Source organism: Meriones unguiculatus, chromosome 3 (genome assembly GCF_030254825.1).
Source record: "Meriones unguiculatus strain TT.TT164.6M chromosome 3, Bangor_MerUng_6.1, whole genome shotgun sequence".
NCBI lineage: Eukaryota > Metazoa > Chordata > Mammalia > Rodentia > Muridae > Meriones > Meriones unguiculatus.
In genome coordinates, this window is record NC_083351.1 from 43667261 (window position 1) to 43693150 (window position 25890).

Here is a 25890-nt window from a genome sequence, read left to right on the forward strand (position 1 = left end):
GCCTCCTTCGAGGCTTAGTTTCCACATCAGCAAAATGGGGACAGGAGCAACAGATGATTTTTTTTTCCTCATCTTCCATTACTCATCCTTTCCCCACGGGAGGTTTGGCGTGTACGCTTTCTTCTGTGCAAAATCAGCAGCCGCGAGAGTCCTAACAAGCTTCGGGTCGGTGACCTCAGTGCGTACCCAACCTGGAGAGCGAACAGTCCCCGGTGACCTCCCCGAACCTCGGGGGTCCGGAAGCAAGTCGGCTGCATTTCGGGAGCGAGCCCGCCAGGTCCTCGGGAGCTTCAGCCTCAGACGCCCTCTCGCCCCAAGGCAGAGCGTGGCCTCGGTGCCACCGCGAAATGGGCCCGGCGCCGCGCAGGCTCCAGCACGCGCCCAAGGGCCCGGCCTCGTTCTGGCTGCCGTCGCCCCGCTGTCCGCGCGGCGCGGCGTTGCACTGGGGGCGGGGAGTCTGATGGGAGACGCGCGCGGCGCCGAGGAGGAGGAGGCGGCTGCAGCCCGGGAGAGGGAGCAGGAGAAGGACTGGGCGCGGGTGGTGGGAGGCGGGGGCCAGGGGGAGGTGCCGCCGCCGCCGCCCGCCCCTTTCCGCTGGGGAGAAGCTGCAGCAGCAGGAGCGGAGCCGGAGCCGCGCAGCCGCCGCCGCCGCCGGGGGATGTGGCCGGCGCCTGCCCCGAGCCGCGCCGCCTCCTGAGTTCTTGCCGCCGCCGCCGCCGCTGCCGTCGCCGCCGAGTCGTGCGGGGCCAGGCCGCGCCCTCCCCGGGCGCCCGCCGGCTCGCATGCCGAGGGGCTCCGGGGCGTAGCTGCGCGCCCGGCGCCGCCTCCGGGCTCCTCCGGCCCCGCCATGGGCTGCTGCAGCTCCGCCTCCGCCGCGCAGGTGAGGGGCTCCCGCCTCCCGGCCGCCCGCCCGGATGCCACCCCGTGCCGTGCGCGCTGGCAGAGCCTTGCCTTCCGCGCCCCCGCGGTCCCCTGCGCCCCTCCGGTCCCCGCCGACCCCTGTGCCCGTGCGCGGCCCCCGCTGCCCGCCGCTCTCCCCCTCCCGCTTTCGCACCTGAGCGGCCCGTCCCGCCCGGCTGCAGGTAGAGGCGACCCGGGCGCCCGCTCTGCCCCTGGAGGCATCCCCTTTCCTAGCCTCGGGGCCCGCCTGCCTGCTCCCCACCTCCGCCGAGCCCCCCGCCACCCACAGACTGTTCTCCGTGTCCCCAGAAGGTGTACCCCCAGCTCGGGCTCTTCACCTCTCTTCCACCTTATTCCAGTTTCGGCTCCATTTAATAAGCTGCCCATTTCCCCTGGCCTGCGGTCCCCTCGGCCGGGATCAGGTGCTTCCCTGGGTCCCCGTGCTCTCCCAGGGCCCATTTCACAGATCCCACCCGCTCGTTTCCCGTCCCATCCCCCATCTGTGCCTTGACCCCGGGCACCGCGGCCTCTCGGCTCACCGAGGCCCCTGCGGGAGCGCGGGGACTGGGCAGGGAAGGAGATTGGGCACCTGGTGGGTGACGGGAGCGTTACGGAAACTCCCTCTTTGTTGCCAGTGTAACAGGAGGAAGAGGTGCCGAATTTAGTTTTTCTGTGGGCACTGGCTGGATGTTGTCGCTGAGGGCTGAGATGCAGAGATTTCTCCCAGCTGCTACCCTGCCCCCATCCAAATTTCGCTAGCCGCCTTCTCTCTATCCGATCAGAGCCTTTAACCTGGGTGGAAATGTTTGGACAACTGTGTAAGGATCAGATGTAATAGAGCTTGACTGCTGGCCACTAATAACTGAGAGGACCTGTTTGTAAATTACCTAATTTAGTGGATTAGTGAGTGTATTTACAAATACGATAAAAAGCAATCAGGAATACTGCATCAAACTGTCTGGTGGTGGTCTATGAAAAATAGGCTCTGACAACGCCTGGGATGTTTCTCCACAGTTTCATTAGCGTAGAATTTAACAGTAGTATGTGATTTTTTTTTTTTTTTGCGGGGGGGGGGGGCGGGGAGGGAGAGAAGTATGCGCTTGCTTCTAGAAATAAAGGCTGGTTGGTTTTTTGGCTAAGAAAAATGCTGGTTTTGAGGGAAAAAAATTCCTCTGGAGATGTAGCATCTGTGACACAGAAGTGTTTGCTGCTAAGTGACTATATATAACTCAGTTTTAAATAACCTGCATCCTTGCTCTGAAAAATCTGAGATCTGTCTCAGAAAGGACTAGAATTGGAGACGAGTAGAGGACATTTATGGCTTATTGGGCATTCTTCCTGTTTGCCCAGTTCTTAGGCTGACTGGTTGAGTTAGTTAAGCCTTCCTGTTGGGTTAGGCTAGCAAAAGGAAACCGTGTGGCTGCTGTTAAGGAAGGCTGGATTAGGGCTTTCAGATTACCGTAGAGAGGTGTAGAAAAACACATACCTCCCAGCAGGTTGGGGGTTGCGGGGCAGGGACGCATCTATTCGTAGTTGGACATCGTTCGTCTAATATTTATTAAAATGCAGTTTTCAGCAAAAATGTGTCCTTAACGTTGCCTTTCCGTTTTGGAGTGGTACTGTGCGTGCTCATTTGGTGGTGAAATGCCTTTAAGACAGGAAAGTATTGATAGTTTATGGATGGCCTGTTCAGTGCATGGAAGATAATTTGGGAGGCATGGCTTCTGCAACACTTCAGATGGATGGTGGGTCGTGGGCTTGTCTGCCTCCACAGTGTTGTGCTGCAGAACGCTATCACAGACATTCTCTTCCTTTTTCCTTTTCACAACCACTGTTTCCTGCATGCCCCATTCTACAGACAGGATTCCTGACATGCACCCGAGGGGGTGTGTTTTTACCTCTGTGGATTTCTGTAACCAATCAGCAGTTGTTAACATGCTTTTGAGTTCAGCGTTAGGGACTTGAAGTGTTCAATGGAGCGTTGAGGCAGGTTTTATGCACAGGGGCTTGTCATTATTCTTTTTCTTATTTTAGATTTTATTTTTTAATTTTTTTTGGCATCATTCTTCATCTCTGAAGTGTTCTCAGTCTCCTGATGCTTTAACGCTCAGCTCAGATGGATCAGGCATATAGAATGCTCTCGTAGTTATGTGTTGTGTTGAAATAAAACGGGTACAGCTTTAAATGTTCTTTAGATACAAAACTGCACATTACTGAGCTAATCTCAGGGGTCATGAATGTGTTTTCAGGCAGAATATGTTTGATTCTGCTTTCTACTGGATTGTGAATTTCTTGAGTGTAGAAATTGCTTTTTTCACCCTCAGTTTTCCCCTTATGCCCTGTCTCACTGGATCTTACAGAGTTGCTCAACTGGGTTATTGAAGGGAGTGCATACATAAATTTGAACATTTGGCTAGGAAGTTACTCAGTATGAACACCCCAGCCCTGATCTGTGTCATGTCATTTCCGTGGTATGGCAGCCTAATTCCACCAGAGTATTCTCTTCTGAACTCAAACCCCAAGTTTGTTAAGTTAAAATGCACCACATTTATTCCTGTTCTGTCACTAGCACCACTCACTTGTAAAATGGAGCAGGTTTTCTCCTTGTCTCCTGACACCTTGCTCAGAGTGTGTATTTATTTTAGTTGGTGCAGTGACTGGAGCATCTTAAAAGACTTGCCTGCAAGCTTTAATGATACCCTGCATAGCCAATCAGAATATCAGGCAGCAGTATCACCAGGAACTTTGAAGCTAGACTTTATCAGTGTATGTAAAGTACATTTTATTTTTGTCCTGGAGTTGGCTGTATAATTTATTTCCCCTCCTAGTCTCTTACTATGTTACAGATGCTCATGAAAGAGTTTATGGTTTCCTGAACTTTGATCCTCTGGAGTCCAGATGCTATTTTTTTCTCGCCCATATCTGGGTATTATAATTTTTTGATCAAAATAATATATTCTGCTTTATGATTTAAATTTAAAATATCATATTCTATGTTGGTATTTCACTGCCAAGGGAGCAAATTATTTGCAAAATAACCTGTGCACTGTTAGATGCGTACATCTAAGAGTATCTAGTAACACTGGCTCTCAGAACTCCTAGTGTGATTTTTCTCCCCCTTAATTAGTGACCATTACACATTATTGTAAATTGCTCTAAACAAGCCAGTATATGAAACCCTTTGCCTAAAAGTCTACTTGAAGGGAACAACAAAGTAGGATGGTCTGGACTTTCCTTTTACAACACTAATCCTCCCTAAGACTCTTAAAATTTATTCCATCTCTCCATAATGTGTTTCTTCTGCAATAACCTGCTGTACATAATTTCTGTTCTTGTAATGTTAAACTTCAAAGTTCGCTTGTAAATCTTCAGATTTATTAAATGTTCTTTCCCATTGACAAACCAATGTAAATGAAGGAGGTTTGTGAAAGATTACTTAGCAAATTGCTGTACATCTTTGTCCTTAATGGTAGATCATTATTTCTCACAGCAGTGCTTTGGAGGCAGGAGATTTCTCAAGCCTTTGAGGTTCTGTGTCCTTCTTTCCAACCTCAGAATTGGAAAGATAGAGAGTGGAGTTTTTTCCAGTTAAAGAAACTATCCTTAGTGGGGCTCATTTTAGAAGATTCATGGGCACTGTCTTGTCCCAAGCCCTTCAAACTGAGGGCAACGTATTTGATTGCCATTTCTTAGCCATTCGGCCTTATTTGGAGAGTGGCAAAAACCAGGAGGGAGTATTTACCCATTACTATTTGACTACCTTATAATACTTTTCTAATACTGTATTCAAACCTGCTTTGTTGAATTTGAAGTCAGGTGATAAAAATGAAATTGAAGGATTAGTGGAATCATTGACAGAGACTAAATTGTTCAATTAAAAACGTGATCTGAGAAGTAAACTTCATTTAGAAGCATGAAAGGTCATGCCAAAAGTATGTAAGTCAAATTGATTTGGTAGCCAGGCCTGTAATCCAGGCACTCAGAAGGCTGGAGTATTGCTGCAAGTTCAGTGGCAGTGAGTTTCCAGGTGAATCAGGGCTATGTCCTTGGCCTCTAGCAGACAAACCCCCAGAATGTTAAAAACTTAATGTGAGAAGTGGCTGGGAAATAATACTGAAGTGGAGTGCTGTTTTATCTGTTTTCAGGCTCATTTTCTTTTATGTTCATAGTAATTCAGGATGATTTTACTTCCATGTTACAACTGAAGAAATTGAGACTTGGAGATTAGAGAAGTGGCTGGAGGCACAAAAATGCCCATTCACTGGTTAAACCTCCTGAAAGTCCGGTGGTGTCTGCATCTGACTTGTGCACTTTTTCAGTGTTTACAGACAGTTACTAAATCTGAAATTGCTGTACGCTTTTCGTTTTTAAATCTGCAGAAAGGTCAACTTTGTATGAAAAAATTTCCAAGTTAAATTTCATACCACTTTCAATCACCTGCAGTTAGGAACTGGGCCAGGACCATTGTGTGGTCAAGCAGAGTTTAGACAGTGGGAATGCTTCCTGACTTAACAGGGTCTCCTTATGCTCTCTTATGGGTTAGCATTGTCATTTAAAAATGCTCCTGACAAGGGAAGAATATTATCTATACAAATATATTTTGCTGTTGGTAAATGGTTAATGTTCCCCTCCCCATGCTCCTTCCTCATTAGCGTACCAAGGAAGAAGGAAATCTTTTGGTTTTGAAGGTTTGGACTGCATTTTGTAGACTACATAGAAGATATCCAAGTCATAAAGCAGCGTTACCATTTTAGTATTCTGTTGATCCAAACCGCAACTCAGAAACATGTACTTGTCGGGTCAGAGAGCTAGCTTACGAGGTACCTGGGACCCTTGCTCTTAATTCTCAGCCTTGACCACACATTAGAATCACTGGGGAAGTTTAAAAATGCCAATGCCCAGGGTTTACTCCTGGAGATTCAGGTTTAACTGGTTCAGTGGTCCTGCCTGGGCATGAACATTTTGAAGAGACCTACAGGTCTTTTCATCTCTGTCCAGGCTGTTTCATCTCCGATGGTTTCTATTAGAGTCTGTGAAGACAGGACAGTTCTCAGGCTGAATTGCTGGGTTGAGGGGTTGAAACAAGCCTCCTCCCCCCCAACCTGCTACTAACAACTGACCGACACCAGAACATTGTGTAGATATTCAACTTGCATGTCTAAAACTCAGGTCAGACTCCAAATTTATCCTCATCCCATGTCTCGGTATATTCACACCAGTAGCTGTGGGACTAGGAAGCCTGAGTCATGAAGGGAAACAGACTGTCTTCTGTTCTTCCAAGCCCATCGCCGTATCTTGTCTTTTTGGATCACTGCCAGCCTCCTAGTTTGTCTCCAGCCAGTACCTTTTGTGCTTTCAGGCTTCCATCTCATCTTTCTCCATAGTACAGCCTTAATGGTCTTTGAAAAACCTAAACTGATTGGCTGTGTTCCTCTCCCACTTAAAATTATTTAGTTGTTACTCTGGGGACAAAGACTAGATTCTCATAGCGTCAACAAGATGGGCTGGTCCCTTCGGTGCCTTCTCCCCAGCCTCCCTTCTCTCTGTCTTTCAGCCTGGCGGTTCAGCAGGCAGTCCTATGCCTCACTCTACTCATTAAGGGCTTTTCCACTTGTTATCACTTGTTCTTCCCTCTCTCTGGCCTTTGATGGTAACCTTCTGTTGCATCCTAAAATTCATGGAAGACTTTTCTGATCCTTCAGATTAGGCCATGTCTCCTTATTAAATTCCCCTTTGCCTGGGGTTTCTTCTTTGAACACGTAATAGCAGTAGGCATATAATTATAGTCACTATTAATGTCTAGACTGTGAGTCTGCCTACCATAGCCTATGGATAGAGTCTGACCTGCTAGTCTGTTTATATGGCTTGCAGTCAGAGAATGGTATAGACAGTAAGTCTACAGCAAGGAAAGAAAAGTTGATATTCTGTGAATAAGTATAATAAAATGCTACTCTCCTTTAAAAAAATATCCTTTTTTTTTTTTCTGATGAGATGGTTGAGACAAATATGGCTGAGACAAAAAGAGAAGAATAGTGTTTCATAAGAACTATATGAAACTTGGATGTCCTTGTTCCAAAATAAGGTTTTGCTGTGAGACAGCCATACTTCCTGTCTGCAGCTGCTTTACTGTTTGGTGGCAGAGGAGAGTAGTCCTCAGAGACCTGCATGAAGGTAGAAACTCTGGGCCCCTTCCTGGAATGTTTGCTGACCCGTGTGTTCCTGCTGGGCTTTGCGGGGCTGACACTGGTTTATGTAGGTACTGAGGAGGTATTTGACCACAGTGTGTATGCGTTCTTCTACCAGTGAGCGGAGAGAAGCTGCTCTTCCAACTCTGCTCGTTAGAATTCCTTAAAGGAAGTCCCAGCAAATTTCAGCTCTCTCAGCAGACATCCTATGCTGAACTCTGTGGTTCCTGGCTGTTTTTAAACATAACTTCTTCCCTTTTCTTACTTTTTGTTAAGATTCTTATTTATTTGAAGAAGATTTTTTTTAAAGAATGTGACATTTTCCAGTACATTTTATTATACTTAATCAGAGAATGCCAACTTTTCCTTCCTTGCTATAGAATCATTGTTAATTTTATAGTGTTTTCAGTATTGAACAGTAGTTTAAGGCTTTACAAACATTTGATAAACTGGGGGAATTTATTTATTCACCAAAACCACATTGTTATTTCTTTTAGGTGCTTATCACAACCAAATAGGTATTTATTTAGTGAGTGAAATTTTTTTTTAATTTAATTTTTTTTTTTAATACTTTTTAGTCCGGGTTTCTTTGTGTAGCTCTGGCTGTCCTGGAACTCACTCTGTAGACCAGAATGGCCTTGAACTCATAGAGATCAGACTGCCTCTGCCTTCTGGTTGCTGTGGTTAAGGTGTGTTCCACTACTGCCCTGCTTAGTAGTGAAATTCTTGAAAATAATATTCTAATCTGCGCATGTGTGCTGTGTGTGCGAGTACACGTGTGTGTAGACGTGCCTGCAGGCCAGTGGACAGGCTCTGGCATTCTTCCTTGAGCTGTATGTTTTTGTGTCTGACACGGCCTCTTACTGTCGTGGCACTCCCGAGCTGGGAAAGGCTGCTGGTGAGTCAGCCATGGCATCAGCTTCTCTCTGTCTTGTTGGATATACTGCTACACTTGGCTTTTCCTCTTGGGCTGTAGGAGTTGAATTCAGCTCTTCATGCCGACTGAGGGATCTTCCCATTCCATATTCTTATTTTTAAGGGTTCCAAATAGCTAAGGAATGTTAAGCACAAATGTTATTTCTGGATACATTTGTATAATGTCAAGGAAAGAGAATAACAAGAAGATAGAAAACTTGAACAGAGGTGACTGCATCAAGATGCTTAAGCAGCATTGCTTGCTTTATTTTGTCCTACTGTAGTAACATGAGCAAGTTTCACCATTGTAAGTCACCTAGAGTATTGCCACCAAGGAAGTAAATAACAAACCACCCTTAAATCCCAGTACTGGAAACATGAAACAAAATGTATTCTTTTTTGTTCAGTTCCGGATAGGGGTGGGGCTCCCAGTTAGTTTGTTCAATGACTCCATGATGACTCATAAAAGCAAGGAGCAAAGACTCCTCTCTCTCTCTCTCTCTCTCTCTCTCTCTCTCTCTCTCTCTCTCCCCCTCTCTCCCTCTTTCCCTCTTTCTCTCCTCTCTCTCCCTCTCTGTCTCTTGTTCCCTCTCTGTCTCTCACTCACTCTCTCTCTTCCTCTCTCCCTCCCTCTTTCACCCTCCCTCTCTCTCTCTTTCTCTCTCATTCTTCCCTCCCTCCCTCGTTCCCTCCCTCTCTCCCTCTCTCTCTCCCACTTGTAGTTTAGGCTGGCTTTAGAGTCCTACTTCTACTTCAGCCTTCTGAGTGCTGAGATTACTGATATGGGCAACCATACCCTGCTCTCTCTTCTGCAGTCTTAAGCAAGGTAGCCTTTCTTTTCTCACTTACCATTCCTGCTGTGCCTTCTGCCATGGACTTTTCTAACAAACTATACTGGTTTTCCTTGGATGGAAACTAGAGAAGGCTACAGTCCTTATCCCTATATGGTTTCTAGCAGGGTGAAAACAAACACCCAGTAGTTTGTCCAGTTTTTAGCCTCCAGGCCCCAGGATAGCTGTGAATGGGGCCTAACACAAAGTCATAAACTTGCAGAATGCACTATGAGATTTTTTAAACGATTGTGCAGTTCTCCAGTGTGAACCCTGTAGGTGGCAACAACATGTTGCAGTGTCGAAAGGTTGGACATACCTGGTAGAAGAGCCAGAATCTCACTCTAAATCAGGCAGGGGCAAACCACACCGGTAGGACACAGAGCTGCAATAGGGAGGGCCCAGTGATAGAGTGATAGTGGGAGGCTGGGTAAGGACTAGGAACCCGAGGAGGCTAGGGGCTAGTAGCTCTGCCATTTTCTTCTGTCTATGAAATCACACTTAAGTAGTGTTTCCTAAGACCTTCCTGTATCTCCAGTATAAACCTTCTGCAGACCGAGTTTCGAGTCCCACACACATTGATCTTCACCCCACTGCTAAAGCCCCATTCTTCTGTAGGATGGATGCCCCTTTCTTTGGCTGACAAAAGGACAGCTTCAGAAAAGAACTCCTGAGGTTGAGGTATGGTTAGGTAGTTAATTAACATTCCTCCAAGAGTGGCCCCAAGAGAGCGGGTGGGTTGAGAGAGCTTTGTCCACACAGCCTCTCACTCTTCCTTCAAGTCTTGCCAGCACTTTCTGTCTGTCTGATTGGGATTCAGTTTTCTTCTTTAACTTTCCTTAAAGATTGCATTTTCTTTTTGTTTCTTCCTCCCCACTACCTGATAAACTTCAGAGCTGTGGTACTGAGTAGGATGTAACAGAAAGCAGAGTGCCTGCTTCATTTAATTTTTTTATTTACTTGCTTCGTTTTGTTTTTCTTTTTTAACAAGAGCGGTGAAAATGAAGATTCATATTACTTAGAATATCCCTGATAGAAAGCAATCTCTGCATGCCAAATATAACTCTGTAATAAATTGAATTTTGGAAATGGAAGTAAACAACTAATGTGTAAAAATGTTCAATTTTGTTACCACTCAGGCAAAAGGAGGGCCACCCCGTATGCCAGTGACCTTGATATAAGTTAACAGAATGATATTAATTGTCTCTGTGGTTTTTTTACTCAAATAGACTTTATTGATTGGCTGAATAAATTGGAATAACCCTCCTGGGGTACGTCTTGACAACTACACTAAAAGCCATTTTAGAAAGTTGTTGACGTTTCTAGTATAGTCATATGGTGTGCAGGACTGCTTCTGTGGTGGCATTATTTGCTTATGTATTTGCTGTGGGTGGGTGTGCCATGTGAAGGTCAGAGACAAACTGTGGGAATCAGTCCTCCCTATCGTGGGTTCCTGGAACTGAAATCAGGCTTGGTGGCAGCTGCTTTATCTACTGAGCTGTCTTGTGGGCTCTGTTTTGTTATTTATAACAGCAAAGGAGTTTAGGTTTAACTATTATATTGCAGATAAAAACATTTCCTCCTTTTTAAAATATAAAATCCATTTGCATTTAGTGTATTGGATTTAGCCACTGTCCACCAGATCCTCTCTCAGAGGGCAGGTGTTGGCCTGCTTCCGAGGTTTGCCTTCCTCTGAGAGGCTGTGAGAACCAGAGGATTGAGCCCATCGTTCTGTACCGACCAGGAGTGAGGGAGCCTCCAGACTGCAGGTTTGGAGTCAGTCCTAACCCAGTTCACTTACTTGGGCTGACTTCTCAGGCCATTGGTGCCTTGGTTTCATCAGAAGAAAATGGACCAAGAATACTTTATGGTGCCTGTATCAAAGATGTGATAAGAGCATCTCTTGCGTTTTTGTAGTAATGTAAACTGAGAAGCTCTGTCGCTCATGCTCCCATTAGAAAGGCAGTCTTAGGTTTGAGCTGTGAAATCTGGGCTCTGAATCTGAAAATAATCCCTAGGTTAGGGGCAGGAGAGCTAAGAGTGAAACAGGTGTAGTAGGAGGAGGCAGAGGCCACGGTGGGTGCTTAGGAGCTTAGGGAGAGAAGAAGCAGGCTGGGACAGTTAGTTGGCTTCCTGTCTGTGAATTTTCTGGCCTGGACTTAGGAAGAGTGAGAGGTTTTCTCTTCCCTTTCCTCTCCTCGTCCCTTTTTTCTTAATCATTTTAATTGTCTTTGTTGTTGTTGTTTGGTTGGTTTGGTTTGGTGTTTTGAGACAGGGCTTCTCTGTGTAACCCTGCCTGTCCTGAGCTCTGTAGACCAGGCTGGCCTGATTAAAGTAGTGTACCCATCAGCACCTGACAAAAACTTTTTTTTTTCTTATTTGTTTTTAAATTTTATTGTTTTAATTTTTTATGTATAGCTATTTTGTCCGCATGTATGTCTGTGCACCACATGCGTGCCTGGTGCTCAGGGAATTCAGAAGAGGGTGTTGGTTCCCCTGGGACTAGAGTACAGGTGGCTGTGAGCCACCATGTGGGTGCTGGGAATTGAACCCAGATCCTCTGGAAGACTAGCCAGTACTCTTAAACACTCAGCCATATCTCTAGTCCTGCCCATAGTCTTAGTTTTTAAAATGGTGAGGGCCTCGGACGACTTTCAGGAGTTGTCGGGCTTGCACGGCACACGTTTTTAAGCAGCTCTCTCCTTGCTGAGGCAGTATCTCACTATGTACTCACACAGGCCTTGAGTTCCTAGTGCTTTTGTGTGTTGAGATGGCAGCTACAGGAAGGCATGATTGCCGCCATTGTTTCTCATATGGGCGGTTTGAGGTGTCCAGCTGTGAGTTCAGTGTACTTCATTGTTCAAAGTTTCTTTTATGGAAAAATTTAAAGGTGGGGAGGTTTATGATTGAGAGCTTATGGCTTTAGAGCAGTTGCTTTTAATCTGTGGGTACTGACCCCCTTGTGGGACTCAAATCAGATATTTACATTTTGATTCATAACAGCAGAAAAATTATGGTTGTGAAATAGCAATGAAATAATCGTATGGTTGGGGTCACCATAACATGAGGAACTTCATTAAAGGGTCTCAGCATTAGGAAGGTGGAGAACCGCTGCTTTAATTAGAGGGTCAGTCATGGCCCATAGGGGATAGCTGAACAGGGCAGTTCTTTCTTATCACGGCAGGCCAGGAAGCAGAGAGAGGAATGGAATCTTGGCCAGCTTCCCCCTTCTCCACATGTGTTTCCTGTGGGCCCAGCCTGTGGGAGATGCGCCTCACATCCGTGCTGGGCCTCTTTCCTTCAGCTGATATTCTCTGCAGACTCAGACATACACAGAGGTCTGCCTTTCCCAGTGATCCTGAGCTTGATGTTTGCAGTGAAACTAGTAGTCACACCAAGGAAATTAGGGGCAGGCAAGTGGGTTACAAAAGAAACTGTACAAAACCCCAGAATCTAACCTGTTGTGGTGGTGGTGATGATGGTGGGGGTCCAGGACTAGAGAGATGGCTCAGAGGTTAAGAGCACAGGCTGTTCTTCCAGAGGTCCTGAGTTCAATTCCCAGCAACCACATGGTGGCTCACAACCATTTTTAACGATATCTAGTGCCCTCTTCTTACCTGCAGGTGTACATGCAGACAGAACACTGTATACACAGTAAATAACAAAATAAATCTTTAAAACAAAACAAAACAAAACCAAAAAATCCCAAAGAACTGCTGTGGGACCATCTAGGCCAGTGGTTCTCAACCTTCCTAAAGCAGCAACCCATTAATACAGTTCCTCATGTTATGGTGACTTCCAACCATTAAATTGTTTTTCATTGCTACTTTGTAACTGTTACAGATCCTAATGTAAATATCTGTATTTTCTGATGGTCTTAGGCAACCCCTGTGAATGGGGTCGTTCAGCCCCCAAAGGAATCTCTAACATGTTGAGAAGCACTGATCTCAGCAAAGAGCAAGAAGGGAAACAGCTGTCTATCTCTGGGGATTTTCTTCTTTTTTTTAGGTTTTCCACCAAGACACAATTGGCAGTTGCACTGACCACTTAGCTACCTCTCTGGCCCTACTGATCAAAGCTCTCTCATTTGATAATGAGTGGAGGGCAGGCTTGATATTAGACAGACCCAAGGCAGTAATGAATTCCAGGGTATGTGGAGGGACATGGAAGTATTTGAAGGCTAAAACTTTAGTTTGTGGTGCTAATGATATTTATCAAGACTCATATTAAATATAAATTGTCAATTGAGGAAAATGGAATGGAGTTTGAAAATTAAAACAGAATAATTAACTCTTAATGAAGGTATTAATTATATCCAGTTGATCTTGGGAAGGGACAGCATATGACAGACCCCTCTGGACCTCATCAAAGCAGGTGCATTGGCACAGACCATAAATTTATAAGAATGTGGATCTCTCCTTTCTTGTCCCTATCAACACGCCCTTATTTCTGGACAACCGTGCAGAAGAATATGATGGAAGCCATGTTCTTGTCTGAAGTGCCACCGGCAGGATGGACAGCAGTAGAGTTGCAAAAAATGACTTGTCTCTGGTGTGGGCATGAGTAGGGAATTTCTCAGAGTGAAAAGATAATGTGGAAGAGAGAAAAAAAAAATCAAAGCATAAAAAATGTGATAAAATAAAAAGGAATGTGTCAGCTGGCCACTTGCGTTGGTTCTGTTGGATGTTTAGTAACTTGTGCTGCTTGGAGGGTTCAACTAAAGATTAAGACTTCCCTCTGAAAATAGTGCTGTGTCCATGTGACTTTGTTGCTATCCCTGGTTCTGTTGAACCCCTTAGCCAGAGAGATTAAAAACTGAAATCAGCCTTCAGGTGTCCCAGAGTTGTATGTGTGTATAGGTGTATGGAAATTGAAAAATTTCTTAGAATAGCTAAGTATGTGTAACCATTCTTCAATGTCATTAAAAGAGACACAGTGGAGGGAGGCGGGGCCTTTGTCACTGTGCCTGAGACGCTTGTCTTGATATAATCAAGCATCTTTCTGTTGTGTGTATATGTGGGGAACAGGATGGAGAAGAAGGGGGGTACGTGAGCCTTGCCTCAACAAAAACAAAAAAACCACCAACAAAAGGGTGATATTTTTATTATAGTTGTTGACTAGTCTGGTCACCTTTGCTGCTTTTCTCTATTTGACTGAATTACACACCAAGAGCCCAGCTACTCACGTCCTGGTCCCTAAGTTTCATGCTTACTGGGATTAGTATGTGCTTCAGGATACCTAGCAGTGGGACCACAGAGTCTAGGAACCAGTTTCTCATATCATTTCTTATGCTGTGGGAGACACCTCGTTGTTTATCTTCCAGCTGCCTCTACTCATACATGTATTCCTCTTCTGCTGTGTTTATACCTTGCCTGCTTGTATGGATATGTTAGGAATTTGTAGTGAAAAAAATATCTTCAAGACTTGGGTGAAAAATCAAGAGTGAGTCGTTGGTAGGAGTGGTGTAAATGGAAGTGGAAGTGTGCCTGGTGCCCAGGCTTCACCTGTGGCAGTTTCTTGTCCTGTCTGGGCTCGGTGCTGATTCAAAGAAAGTTATCACATGGAATATTTCAACAAGTCAAGCAATGGCTAGGGCTAACAAAGTTAGCACGAGGTAGCCACGGATTATATCATGTCTACTGAATGAGTTTGGTTCAGGCTCCGCAAAGCTTCTTTCAGCGACTGAACATTGCCTACTTCTTGTACCAGCAGCCAGCTCTTTTCCTAGTTATTAGAAACCTTTGTTTCATGGTTGGGCTTATGTTCTTGTAACTTTATTGTTGGTCCTGTTTTTGTCACATAGAAGAGCAAACTGAAACCAGCCTTTAATGTTTGCCAAGTTTATGTGTATGTCTCTCTGTGTTTTAAATGTAAAAACCTGTCCTATAGCCTGAACCACCAACCGAAGAGCATTGCACAGACTGGACCTAGACCACATATGCAGCAGATGTGCAGATTGGTCATCATGTGGGTCCTCCAACAGTGGGAATAGGGGCTGACTCTGATTCTTGCCTGCCTTTGGATCCCTTTCCCGTAGCTGCTGAGCTGCCTTGTCTAGCCTCGGTGGGAGATGATGCCCTTAGTCCTGCTGTGGCTTGAGCTGCCAGGGTCAGTTGGTACCCCTTGGGGGCCTTCTCTTCTCTGAGAAGATTAGGGGGAGTTGAGGGGAAGGACTGGGAGGAGAGGAGGGAGGGGCCCGAAATCAGGCTGTAAAGTGATTAAATAAATAAACAGGAAAAACCCGTTGTACAAAAAAAAAGTCATGCTTTTACAGCCCTTGTTATTCTGATTCCTTTTTACTTCATGCTGTTTTAAAAAATTATACATTGATGTATATTATTTTGCATGTATATTATCTTTTTTAAAAAGCTGTGTGCACATATTTTAAAGCTCTAAACATTTCTAGTGCATGTCATTTAAAAAAAATTAGTATTTTAAATTACATGTATATATGTGTTCCTGTGAGTAGGTTTGTGTATGTGAGTGTATTCCTGGGAAGCCAGATGCATTAGAGCGTCCTGAAGCTGGAGTTACAGGCAGTTGTAAGCCACCTGATGGGGATGTTGGGAACAGAACTCAGGCCCTCTGTATGTGCTCTTGACTGCTGAGCTGCCTCTCTGAGTGTTCGTCATTTCAAACAAGGAAAGTGACCTGTCTTCCTCCATCTCCTGCTGCCCTGAGGCCATCATGCTAAGTCTGGGGTCAGTTTTTCCCTTTTCTCAGCATGCTTCTGTGCCGGCCCCCTCGTTCTTCAGTTCACAGTAGCAGTTTCCGCTCTGGAAGATGAAGACTGAGCAATTGCAAACCTTCCATTGTACACACCCTTCTTGTGGGTACCTTGTTCTGCTACAGGGTGTCATGACTTTGGATTAATGTTTAGTTCTTACATCATGACTAAGTACATGCTCTTAGCTGAGTCATGGAGTATTTTATGGTTTGTTGTCCTTGTGGGTAAAAGTTGTCTCATTGTGCTTTTCACTTGGGTTTCTTTGCACGCATGACTACTTGGTTTCTTAATGTTCACCTGGTTGATTTTGCATTGCCTAAGCTCCTGTTTTTTTTTTTTTTTTTAACATTTCCTTGATTAGAGTGATAAATTGAAAACATTGAAGTTACCTACTATTGTTTCTGGACCTGTCTGTCTCTTTATGTGCAATAATGTTGACATTTGGTATATATGTATTTAAAATCATTTCCTATGTAATCTAGGGGGCCTTGAACTCACAATCCTACCCAGCCTCCAGAATAGCTGGGGTTATAAGTGTGCAGCACTGTGCCTTTATGGACTCTTTCCTCTGTTACTATGTGGCCTTTATTGCTTCTGGCTAAGTTTGGATTGAGTCTGCTGGATAGGAAGATAATTACTACATGTGTTTTCAGATTCCTTTTGCTTGGAATGTCATTTCCCAGTCATCCCCCTGTCGTGTGTGTGTGTGTGTGTGTGTGTGTGTGTGTGTGTTTATGTGCAGCATGTTCATGCAGTTGCCTTCAGGTTTCCTGGGTGGCTGTGAGCTGTCTCATGTCAGTGCTGAGAACTGAACCCAGGACCTCTGCAAAAGCAGTAAGTGCTCGTAATTGCTGGACGAGGTCTCCAGCTCTTGTTTTTATTCTTATGTTGCTAATATTTGAGTAAAAGTCTGGCTTGGAAGTTCTTTTCTTAGATTAAAAAAATATATATGGGGTGGGGTCCTCCAACCCAGGGCCTGACAGGCAAAGCGAGAGCACCCCTCTGATTGCTTTCCAGCCTTTCTGTCAGCACTGTATGTGTTACGTCGTCTTTAGAGGCTGACGAGGCAAGATTGTGTAGTAAACAGGTGAGCTGGAGTTACAGCGCACATCTTTGTTGTCTGGTTATTTTCAAGTGCTATGAGTGCCACTTACGATTGATGAATGGCCTACCGGCTAATTGGGGGAAAGACGGTCACATGGGCCTTTCCCATCTGCTCAGAGGAAAACAAATGCAGCGCCTCTGGGCTCCTTGCTGTCCACACCTGTAAGTAGCTAACAAAAGCCAGTGTTATACTTCCTTCCTGTATCAGAATGATTCCTTTGAGGATGTTTTAATTTCCTTCTATTTTCAGCAGCGACATTATCAAAGCTCCTCTTTCATATTTTCCTTTGAGGTTCTAGAAATTGAGCATAGGGCTTCAGGCATGCTAGGCATGCATATCTCTACCACCGAGCTGTCTGCCCAGGGCCAATAGTGACACTGCCATTCTCAAAGGGGATTTCTTGTTTGCCATGAACTGTTCCTGATGGCCGATTGTGCTTAGGGTACAAGTTCATTTTGACTAGAGTAAGAGTTACTAAGATGCATTTCTAGAATGTTTGTTGATCAGTTAGTGGAGGTTGGATGCATTTCTGCTTAGTTTCGAATGCAGTTAGTGCAGACTGTGGGGATGAACGGGCTGTTTTCCTCTTACTAATGCTTGTGAGCTATGTTTTTCCTTTCTTGGTTTTCCAGTTCTGGTTGAACAGGTGCCCAGTGTTTTGGAAAAAGAATCTATATGTAAACTGCATTGCTGGGCTCATATAACATTTCATGGTAGATGAGTTGTGTACAATTTCATCTGAGTGATACGTTCATTTAAGCAGGAATCTCGAAGCTTGGACTCCATTGTTAGTCAATGCCAGGCTCTTTCCCTGCAGGCACAAAGCTTAATAGTATGTGTCTCTGTAGTCTGCTCACTACTTTGGGTACTTGCTCTACAATTACTCTTTTTATGGTTTTTTTCCTTTTTTTATTGTTTTGTTTTTTGTTTTTGTTTTTCTTCAGGAACATGTGGCTATTTTTGTTGTTGTTCTGAGAAATTTTGGTACTAAGCCACTTTTTCTGTAGGAACACCAGCATTGGCGTAAGAATAGTCAAGGCTGTGCTTCAGTGAGACCCGCTTCAGCAGCTCACTGGAGACAGCAGCTTCGGGTCTTTCTCCAAGCAGGGCAGGCTTCCCCTTTCCACTTCTGTTTTGTTTAGCAATTTATCTTTTCTATCAAAATCATATTTAAAATTCCCTCTGGATTTTGCCCTCATTTTAAGTAGCTGGTTTTTTTAAACCAAGCAAGGACTGTTCCGGGGGGTATGGTGGCCTTTATGGAAAAGCATCTGCTCCCCGGCCTCACTGCTTTTAAGCATGATATCTTTATTTAGAAATTTTCTTCATTCTATTAAAACAGCCTTTTGATGAGTCAGCTCATTTCCTTTCCTTTCAGGAAATTTTTATCTCTAGTCCACCCTGATCATGCACGTGTTCTCAGCCCCGAATGTAATAATCTGTAGTTGGTCTGCGTGGCATGCTTCAGCGCACTTTGTGCCGTCCAGAGTGGACGCAGCACTGCAACACCTAGCTGCTGCGCAGGTGTTTCCTTCGCTGTGTGCGACGCTGTGTATTTTGCGTGTGTTAAGGCCTCTTCCGCAAGTGTTACAGGTAAGGAAGTCAAGGCATACACAGGCTAAAGTTGTCAGGTCCTCAGCTAGCCTCTTTGCAGTAAAACTAGGGTTGACTAACAGGTTTGCCAAGTTTCAAACTATGCTCTTTGCACCATGCCTTGGTATGTGCAGAATTTATTTGCATGTCTACTTCATAGTTTTTCCTAACAACCAAGAGGATTAAAAATCGGTCTGTTTTTTTCTCTGAATACAAGGTCTTTGCTGAGAGATATTTACTCTCTGTCCGTTAATCCACAAGGCATCATCATAGGTCCAGCTTGTGTATGCCAGTAACTTAGTTGTTCTTGTCCTTAAAGTGCTTGAACATAATAGTAACACAGACATATATATATATTTGTCATTTATATATCAAGGAGAATGAAATAGGATCAATGGAAGGAAGTTAAAGAGTCCTGTGGGTCCTTGGGTCATCTCCAGTGGTACTAGAAGTACTTGACAAAAGGATTGATGTTGGAAGTAAGATTGTATTTAGGGTTTTGTCTTTGGAGATTGGAGTTCAAGTTCTATTGATTTCTCACTAGTCAAGAAACCCTGGGAATTAGCCAGTGTTTCCAATGTTTCCTTATTTAGTAGCATATAACCTTAATGGTTGGTTAGAAGACTTAAAAAACAAACAGAACAAAACAATTGCATGTGAGTTCTTTAGCAATGTGCCAAGGACATTAAACACCTAATAAGTGTGAGCCAAAATAATTATTGATGAGAAAGAAACCTGAGGAAGCTTGAGAGTAGTTGTTGGGTTTGTGGAAGATTTAATATGCTTATAGTGGACTTTGAAAAGCAGATGAGAACTACTGGCTTCAGGACATCCTTCAAGATGCTGTTTTCTCTTCTTTAAACAGTTGGGGGGCTGTTAGAGTTTTCTTGTTTAGGTTTAATTTTATTTCAACAGAAGTGATGTGTTTATAGGCTGATCTCAGGAAAATTAAGTAACTGAAGGAAAAATAGAGCAGAGATGACTGATGGCGTCCAGCCTCTGTCTGGTGATGCATTTGCTGGAGGAGAACTATTCAGAGTCCACACAGGTGCAGGAGATGGGGATGGAGGCTGCACAAGAGTATGGAAGCGTGCATGAGCAGAGGCAGTCTCATTCTTTCAACTCTACACATGTAAACACCCACAAGTTTGCTTGATCAGATTATAAAATCTTTATATACTCTATATTAAGTTTGAAAAACAAAATAGTTCCTCATAGTTCTAGCAGGTAGAGATAATGACTATCTATAGACTTTAACTTCCCCTTAGAGCCCCGTATGGCAGCTTCTTGCGCTTGGGAGGCTGAGGAAGGAGGATTGCCCTGAAATCGAGGTCAGCTTTGGCTACGTATCGAGTTTTAGGCCTCTGTCAGAGTGGGACCCTGTCTCAAACACAACAATGCAAAGCAGTCTGCAGAAATGGCTGTTTAGGTAAGCGCACTTACTGTGCAGAGTTGGTTCCTGAGTGTGATCCCAGGATCCCAGTGACTCCCGAATGATGTCTTCTGACCCTCACAGCAAGGCTTGGCTGTGCCTCTCTCCAATAACAACAAAGCTTGGGTGTGTCCCTGTCCAATAGCAACAACAACAGCGGTAATAATAAGTTTAAGGTGTTTTAATTAAAAAAAAACAAAAAAAAAAAAAACAGAAAACAACTCTCTTCCAAATTTATGTCCATTCTCACTTGAGGTCCATGCGTCTGTAATTGCTCTTGTAACTTTGAGGCAGTTTTTCTTTATTTGTGCTCCAGTGGCTCAATGTTTTGTTTAGGTAGAGAAGGGGAAGATTTTGTCTTTTAGAAATACCTGTTTTTGGCAGTTCACATATTGAGAAACTTCCTGTGCTCTTTAATCTGGATTGAAGACTTTAAATGACATCAATTTTTGTTACACTGGCTTTTCTTTGATGCCTCACCTTCAAAATTTTATTTTGGCTTTAGGACTAGAACTTTCATTTTAACTTTTACTTCCAAATAATTGAATGTATGCTGAGAAAAATTAGTACACACGGTGTACCTGTGTGTATCTTCTGTCTAGCTTCTTATGATCATTACTGGTGTGTTTACTAAAACTGAAGAAATTCATATTGGCATGCTACCATTCACACTACTGGCCTGGAATTTGCAGTGTAGCCCAGGTTAACTGCATTCAGGATCTTCTTGGCCCAGGCTTCCTGAGAGATAGAATTACAAGGGCGAATCACCGTGCAGATGTTTGATTTCTTAATAACAGCCCAAACAGATTTGTGATATTATGATTTAAAACCACTGAGAAAGCAATTTAGAAAATTTTTTCATAGACTTGTTTTCTGCTAAAGCACGAAGTGAAACTGCCCACCCCCCTCCCAGGCAGAGTTAAAGTTTAGTCCTAGGACATGCCTGCCGAGGAGGGGCAAGGTGGAATTTGAAGGGCTAACCGTTGTTTGTGGCTGTGGGGCGGCTCAGTACCTGTTTTTGGCTTTACCTCAGGGGTGGTGTCACCCTCTGGGTTTAGCTCTGTCCTGAGAAGGAGTGCTGTGCGGTGTCCGGGGCTGTGCACACTTTGTGAAGCTGTGCACGTCCGATGCTGTAGGTTAGCATGAAGCCTGTGAGTGTCATGGTCTTGGCTTTGTGTTGGGCAGATTCTCCTCTTAGCTCGTGCATTTTGCTTGTGAAAATGTGAGCAGTGCCACTGCGGTAGTGCGTGATAACCTTTTCCTGAGGTTGTGCCTTAGTGGCACACATAGACAGTAACAGTGTGACAGTTCTTGTAAATATTTGTGACCTTTAGCAGCTGACTCCTGGGAGCGCGCTGGTTTTTAGATTTCAGGGCTCCATGGAGACTGGGGTCTGGTTAACTGTGGGAAGCACCATCTACAGTTACTTGCTTACTTGGTTACACGTCCAGTTCCGTGAATCCACGCTCTGCTCTTGCCTCCATCCTGCCCCGAGAGCGCCTGTTTCCCCCACCCTCGGCGGCTTCAGTGTGGTGTGTTTAAATGTCTTGTCAGATCCTGGAGGAACGCTCTTGTGAGTCACCGAGGGTCTGGCAAGTCAAGCCACCGAAAGCCCTATAATTCCGAGTACCCCTGCTCTGCAGAAGCAGCTTGGTAAATCCCCTGAACAAGTTTTCACAACTTAGCTGTATGTCCGCAATAAAAGAGTCAGCTTCCATGCCCCATCATCTTCCAGATTCTTGCTGCATTTGTGGTGGTCAAGGTGGGAGCCTGAAGAGTAAGTCAGTCTTTCCTTCATCACCTCCCACTATGAGCCTGATTCATTCATTCAGTGAGTAGAAATTGAGCGTTTTTTATACGTTAGAAACTATTTTGCATACTGGGATGCAGCACAGAATACCACACTCATTTTCCAGACTAGAAGGATCTAGGACTACATAAGATCTGTGGTTTTTCTGGTAAAGATCTGCATTGTGTGGACAAGAGTGAGGTATGGAAGGGAGTAAGAGGTGACTGTGTGTATGTGTGTGTGTTTTGCAGAAGGGTGTTCAGGAAAGCCTCCCTGAGATGAAGAGACAAACTAGGTTGATATCCAGGAAAGGAAAGACAAAAAAAAAAATCAAAATTTAGGAGGTAGAGCTACATTTGAGAAGGAGAAAAGGGCATTGAGAATGCCAGAGTGGTGGACAGCTTGAGGGAAGGAAAGGGGTCAGAGATGGTGGGTACCAGGGACCGAGGATGCTGACCATCAGTATAAAACATCGTCTTTTCATGGCTGGAGAGATGTCTCGGTGGTAGAGAGCAGTGATTGCTCTTTCAGAGGACTCAAGTTTGGTTCCCTGCACCCACACTGGGTATCTCACAGCCGCCTCTAACTCCAGCTCCAGCGGATCTACGGCCGTCGTCCAGCTTCCACAGTTACCTGTGTGCACCCGGCACACACATATGATAGTAAATCTTATTTTAAAGTCTGAAATTTTAATATATGTAAATTTGTAACATCCATCTATCATCTATTCATTTATTCTTCTGTTGTTATTTTCTGTTAGAAAATCCTAACAGCCATATTATCTTCTGAGTAAAGCAGTTAGGTATTCACAGGAACAACACTCTCTCACTCTGATCATGGCTTTTTTTCACTGTCCTGAAATTAGTGTAGAGGAGGTCAAGAGTAGAAGATTCTGGAACAAGTGTTCGGAGATCTACACGAGAGAACGGTGACCACCCCAGGGTGGTAGCAGCAGTAGCCAGCTGGTGGGAATGGTCAGTTCTCATCATCCGTAGAAGGTGGAGCCATCAGCATTTCCTGAGGGACTGGGAGAAAGCTGCATCGCAATGTCTACTCTGACCCAGTGAGGAGGCAGGATCGCTCTTCACCTGGTGGGGAGGTTGTTGTGAGTGTACCACACAGGGAGAGACTGGGGATTTGCTATTACAAACAAGGCTGGAGGCTGGGTGAGAGGTCTTCAATTTTTAAATACACTCCAGTCATTTACACACCCGTCCCTTCCCGCCAGCTACTCTGATGATGTGAACTTCAGTGTTTGGATCAAGTATATTAAGTTTGTTGGTGGCAGGTGCTGGATTAGAGAACTTACATAATATGTAAAAATAAAAATATGTATTTATATGTAAACACAAATCTATTATCCATCTGTCTATCTATCTGTCTATGTACCTATCTGATGTCAAACAGAATACCCTGTAAAAAGCAGTACATGGCTTTTGTCCAAATTAGTTACAAATGTTTCTGCTGCCATACTATGTAGGCAAGCCTGGAATAACTGCATATGGGCAGAATCAGGGTTGATGGAAAAATAGAGTTCACATAGAACACTTAAAACAAGAAAGCTTAAACAAATAGTCTAGTAAATGCAAAAGAAAAAAACCCCCACCAAAACCACACACACACAAAAAAAAAAAACAAATAAACCAGCACCATGAGTTACACCTGTTCCGTGCCATGTAACATAATGGGATCCTGTGTCCTCTGAGGACGAAGCCTTGCTTCTGATAACTGTTTTCACGAGAGGCAAAGGGCTGGTTTAGCCTCCTTAGTTCACGTGGGGAGGAAGGCCGGGGCAGCTTCTATTGTCCCTGCATCTCACAGTGAAAAGAAGTCAGTGGTCTGAGGCCACCGAGGCAGTCACCACGAGGCTGCTGTAGAAAATCTACTTCTGGAGACTTTCAGCAGTCTTCAACCCCCAAGTTGTCTTCTGTTGCCGAGGCTTTTTCTTTAATAATTGAGAAAAAACTTACCTCTGCCTGAAAATATCAGCATGCTGGGAAAAAACCTCTTGGGAGCCGGTGTGACCTTATGACATGATGCTGGAAACTGGCAGAGCAGACTGTTCGGCTGCCCTCAACGTTTCTTAGCTGACCTGCAGCTAGGATCTGCTCCTTTGCTACTTTTTTTTATTCTTGTTAAAATAGATTTTTGGGGACTGCAGATACGGCTCAGTTGTAAAATCAGGCCTAGCACATGTAAAGCCCTACGTTTATTGCTAACTGTACCACTGCTCCTGAAGATTGTGGGTATTCAGCAAGAAATACCATTACATTAGTTGGATAGTATGCTTAACAAATGTGAAGAGAAGTGTAATAGTGTACTCCCATAAGTCTAGCACTTGGGAGGCAGAGGCAGAAGAATGTTCAAGTTCAAGGCTATTTTGGATCATTTAATGACTTGACATCTCAAATGAACAAATGTGAAAAAAAATCAACATATATTTCAAAAGCTGTTAAAAAATTTCATACAGGGCTGGAGAGATGGCTCAGAGGTTAAGAGCACTGGCTGCTCTTCCAGAGGTCCTGAGTTCAATTCCCAGCAACCACATGATGGCTCACAGCCATCTATAATGAGATCTGGTGCCCTGTTCTGGCAGGCAGGTGGAGACAGAACATTGTATCCATAATAAATAAATCTTTGTAAAAAAAAAAATCACATATACACAAAATAATGTTGTGTAGGGCTGGAGAGATGGCTCAGTGGTTGGAGCACTGACTGCTCTTTCAGAGGACCTGTTTAATTCTCAGCACTCAGGTGGCAGCTGGTAACTGTCTGGACCGCCAGTCTCGGGGTCCAGTGCAGTGCCCTCTACTGGTCTCTGCAGGCACTGCACACATGAGGTGCACCGACATGCATTCTCACAAACATACACATGAAATTAAATAAAATATCAAAAATTTAAAATATTTAAATAAAAACATTGTTACATCTTTAGTAAGGCCCACTTGTTAGGTAAGTTAATGTGTTTGATAGTGAGAACTTAGCTTTCATTAGACATTCATGCTGAGTTTATTATCACCATTAACATTATTTCAGAAGATTAATTAGTGTAGTAAGCCATAAAGCCAAAAACAAGGGAATGATGGCAAGAGATTAGTTAGGAAACAAAATCAACTACAGTTATTAATAAGCGCCACGGAAGATAGTAGCCTATGTGTGCAGTTAAATACGAACTTGTTATTTATTAAAGGGGCCATTCTGAATCAACAAATAATTTATTATTAGATTTAGTTAGACTTTTGGTCATACTGTGTACATCAAAATAAATCCTATGAAATAGATAACAGAAACAATATCAAATAGCCAAGGAGCTTAAAAACATTGATGGAAGATCTAAAGATAGACTGATTTTACTATGCAGAATTTTATTTCTGCATAACAAATTGGATGGTAAACTGAGTCACAGGATGTGATCTTTTTTTAATCTAAAAAAAAAAAAAGGAAACAGGTTTAAGTCAGATGTAGCTCACATCTGTTATTTCAGCACTTAGGTTGTTTATGGAAGAACATTTTAAAATTTTCATCCATTCATCCATCCATCCATCCGTTAATATAGGGTTTCTCTGTGTAATCCTGGCTGTCCTGGACTTACTCTGTACACCAGACTGGCCCGAAACTCAGAGATCCACCCGCTTCTTCCTCCCAAGTGCTGGGATTAAAGGTTTGCATTACCACCGTATGGCAATTTGTTTGTTTGTTTTTGTTTTATCTTTTCCCTTTGAGTTTACCATCCACTGTGGGAAGTAGGATTCAGCTGGATTTCTGTAGAGTTTATTTGCAAGCTTGGCCTGATACTGTTAGAAGCCATGGAGTTATTTGATGGCTGTTCCAGGGTATCGTTACTTTGGTAGTTGCTTTTAAGGGACTAATGGAGAACAGTCTTAAAACAGAAGAGGACTTGTAATGGACACAGAGAGGCCTGGCTGGGGTTCCCCTGGGGCTTCCAGAATCCGGTGTGGGCTGCTGAATGTCAAATGGGCTTCTTGGGGTGTGTGGGGGGAGTGTTTTAATGACTCACTGGGTATGGAGAATTACAGCTGCTTGTATTTTCCAAGCACTTATTTACTCTAGTTTGATCTGTTACCCCTCCCCCCTTAATAACAAGCTTAGTGCCTGCCATTTGCAGGGCTATTAGTTTGATGACTCAGTGTTCCTCCTCACTTACTTGGGAGTTTCTAGACTCTTCTTCAGGGTATGTGCTTTTAATCACTTTATAGATCCTCAGCTGGTTTGTATTACTGGAGCTTGCACTATGAACCTGTGTTCTGCTGGAAGCCGACATTGGTCTGACTCCAGGGCTGGGAGAGACTGAGTTTTCTTCTCACACTGGTATTTGATCTTAGAGTTTTCTGGCATTATGTTCTTTGCCTTTTCAGACTTAAGTAATCTGTTGACTCTTGAGTTTTGATAGTTG

General features: G+C 44.0%; 1 protein-coding gene across 3 annotated transcripts in view; it reads left to right on the forward strand.

The window, feature by feature from the left end:
• The first annotated feature begins 587 nt into the window (after positions 1-587).
• Positions 588-25890, forward strand: part of Slc44a1 (solute carrier family 44 member 1) — a 177252-nt gene continuing 151949 nt past the window's right edge. For all 3 annotated transcript variants that reach the window (XM_060379916.1, XM_060379915.1, XM_060379914.1), the window contains exon 1: positions 588-880. In XM_060379916.1, coding sequence (XP_060235899.1) covers positions 848-880 — 33 coding nt within the window. In that variant the 5' untranslated portion in view covers positions 588-847. The remainder of the gene's footprint in view (positions 881-25890) is intronic.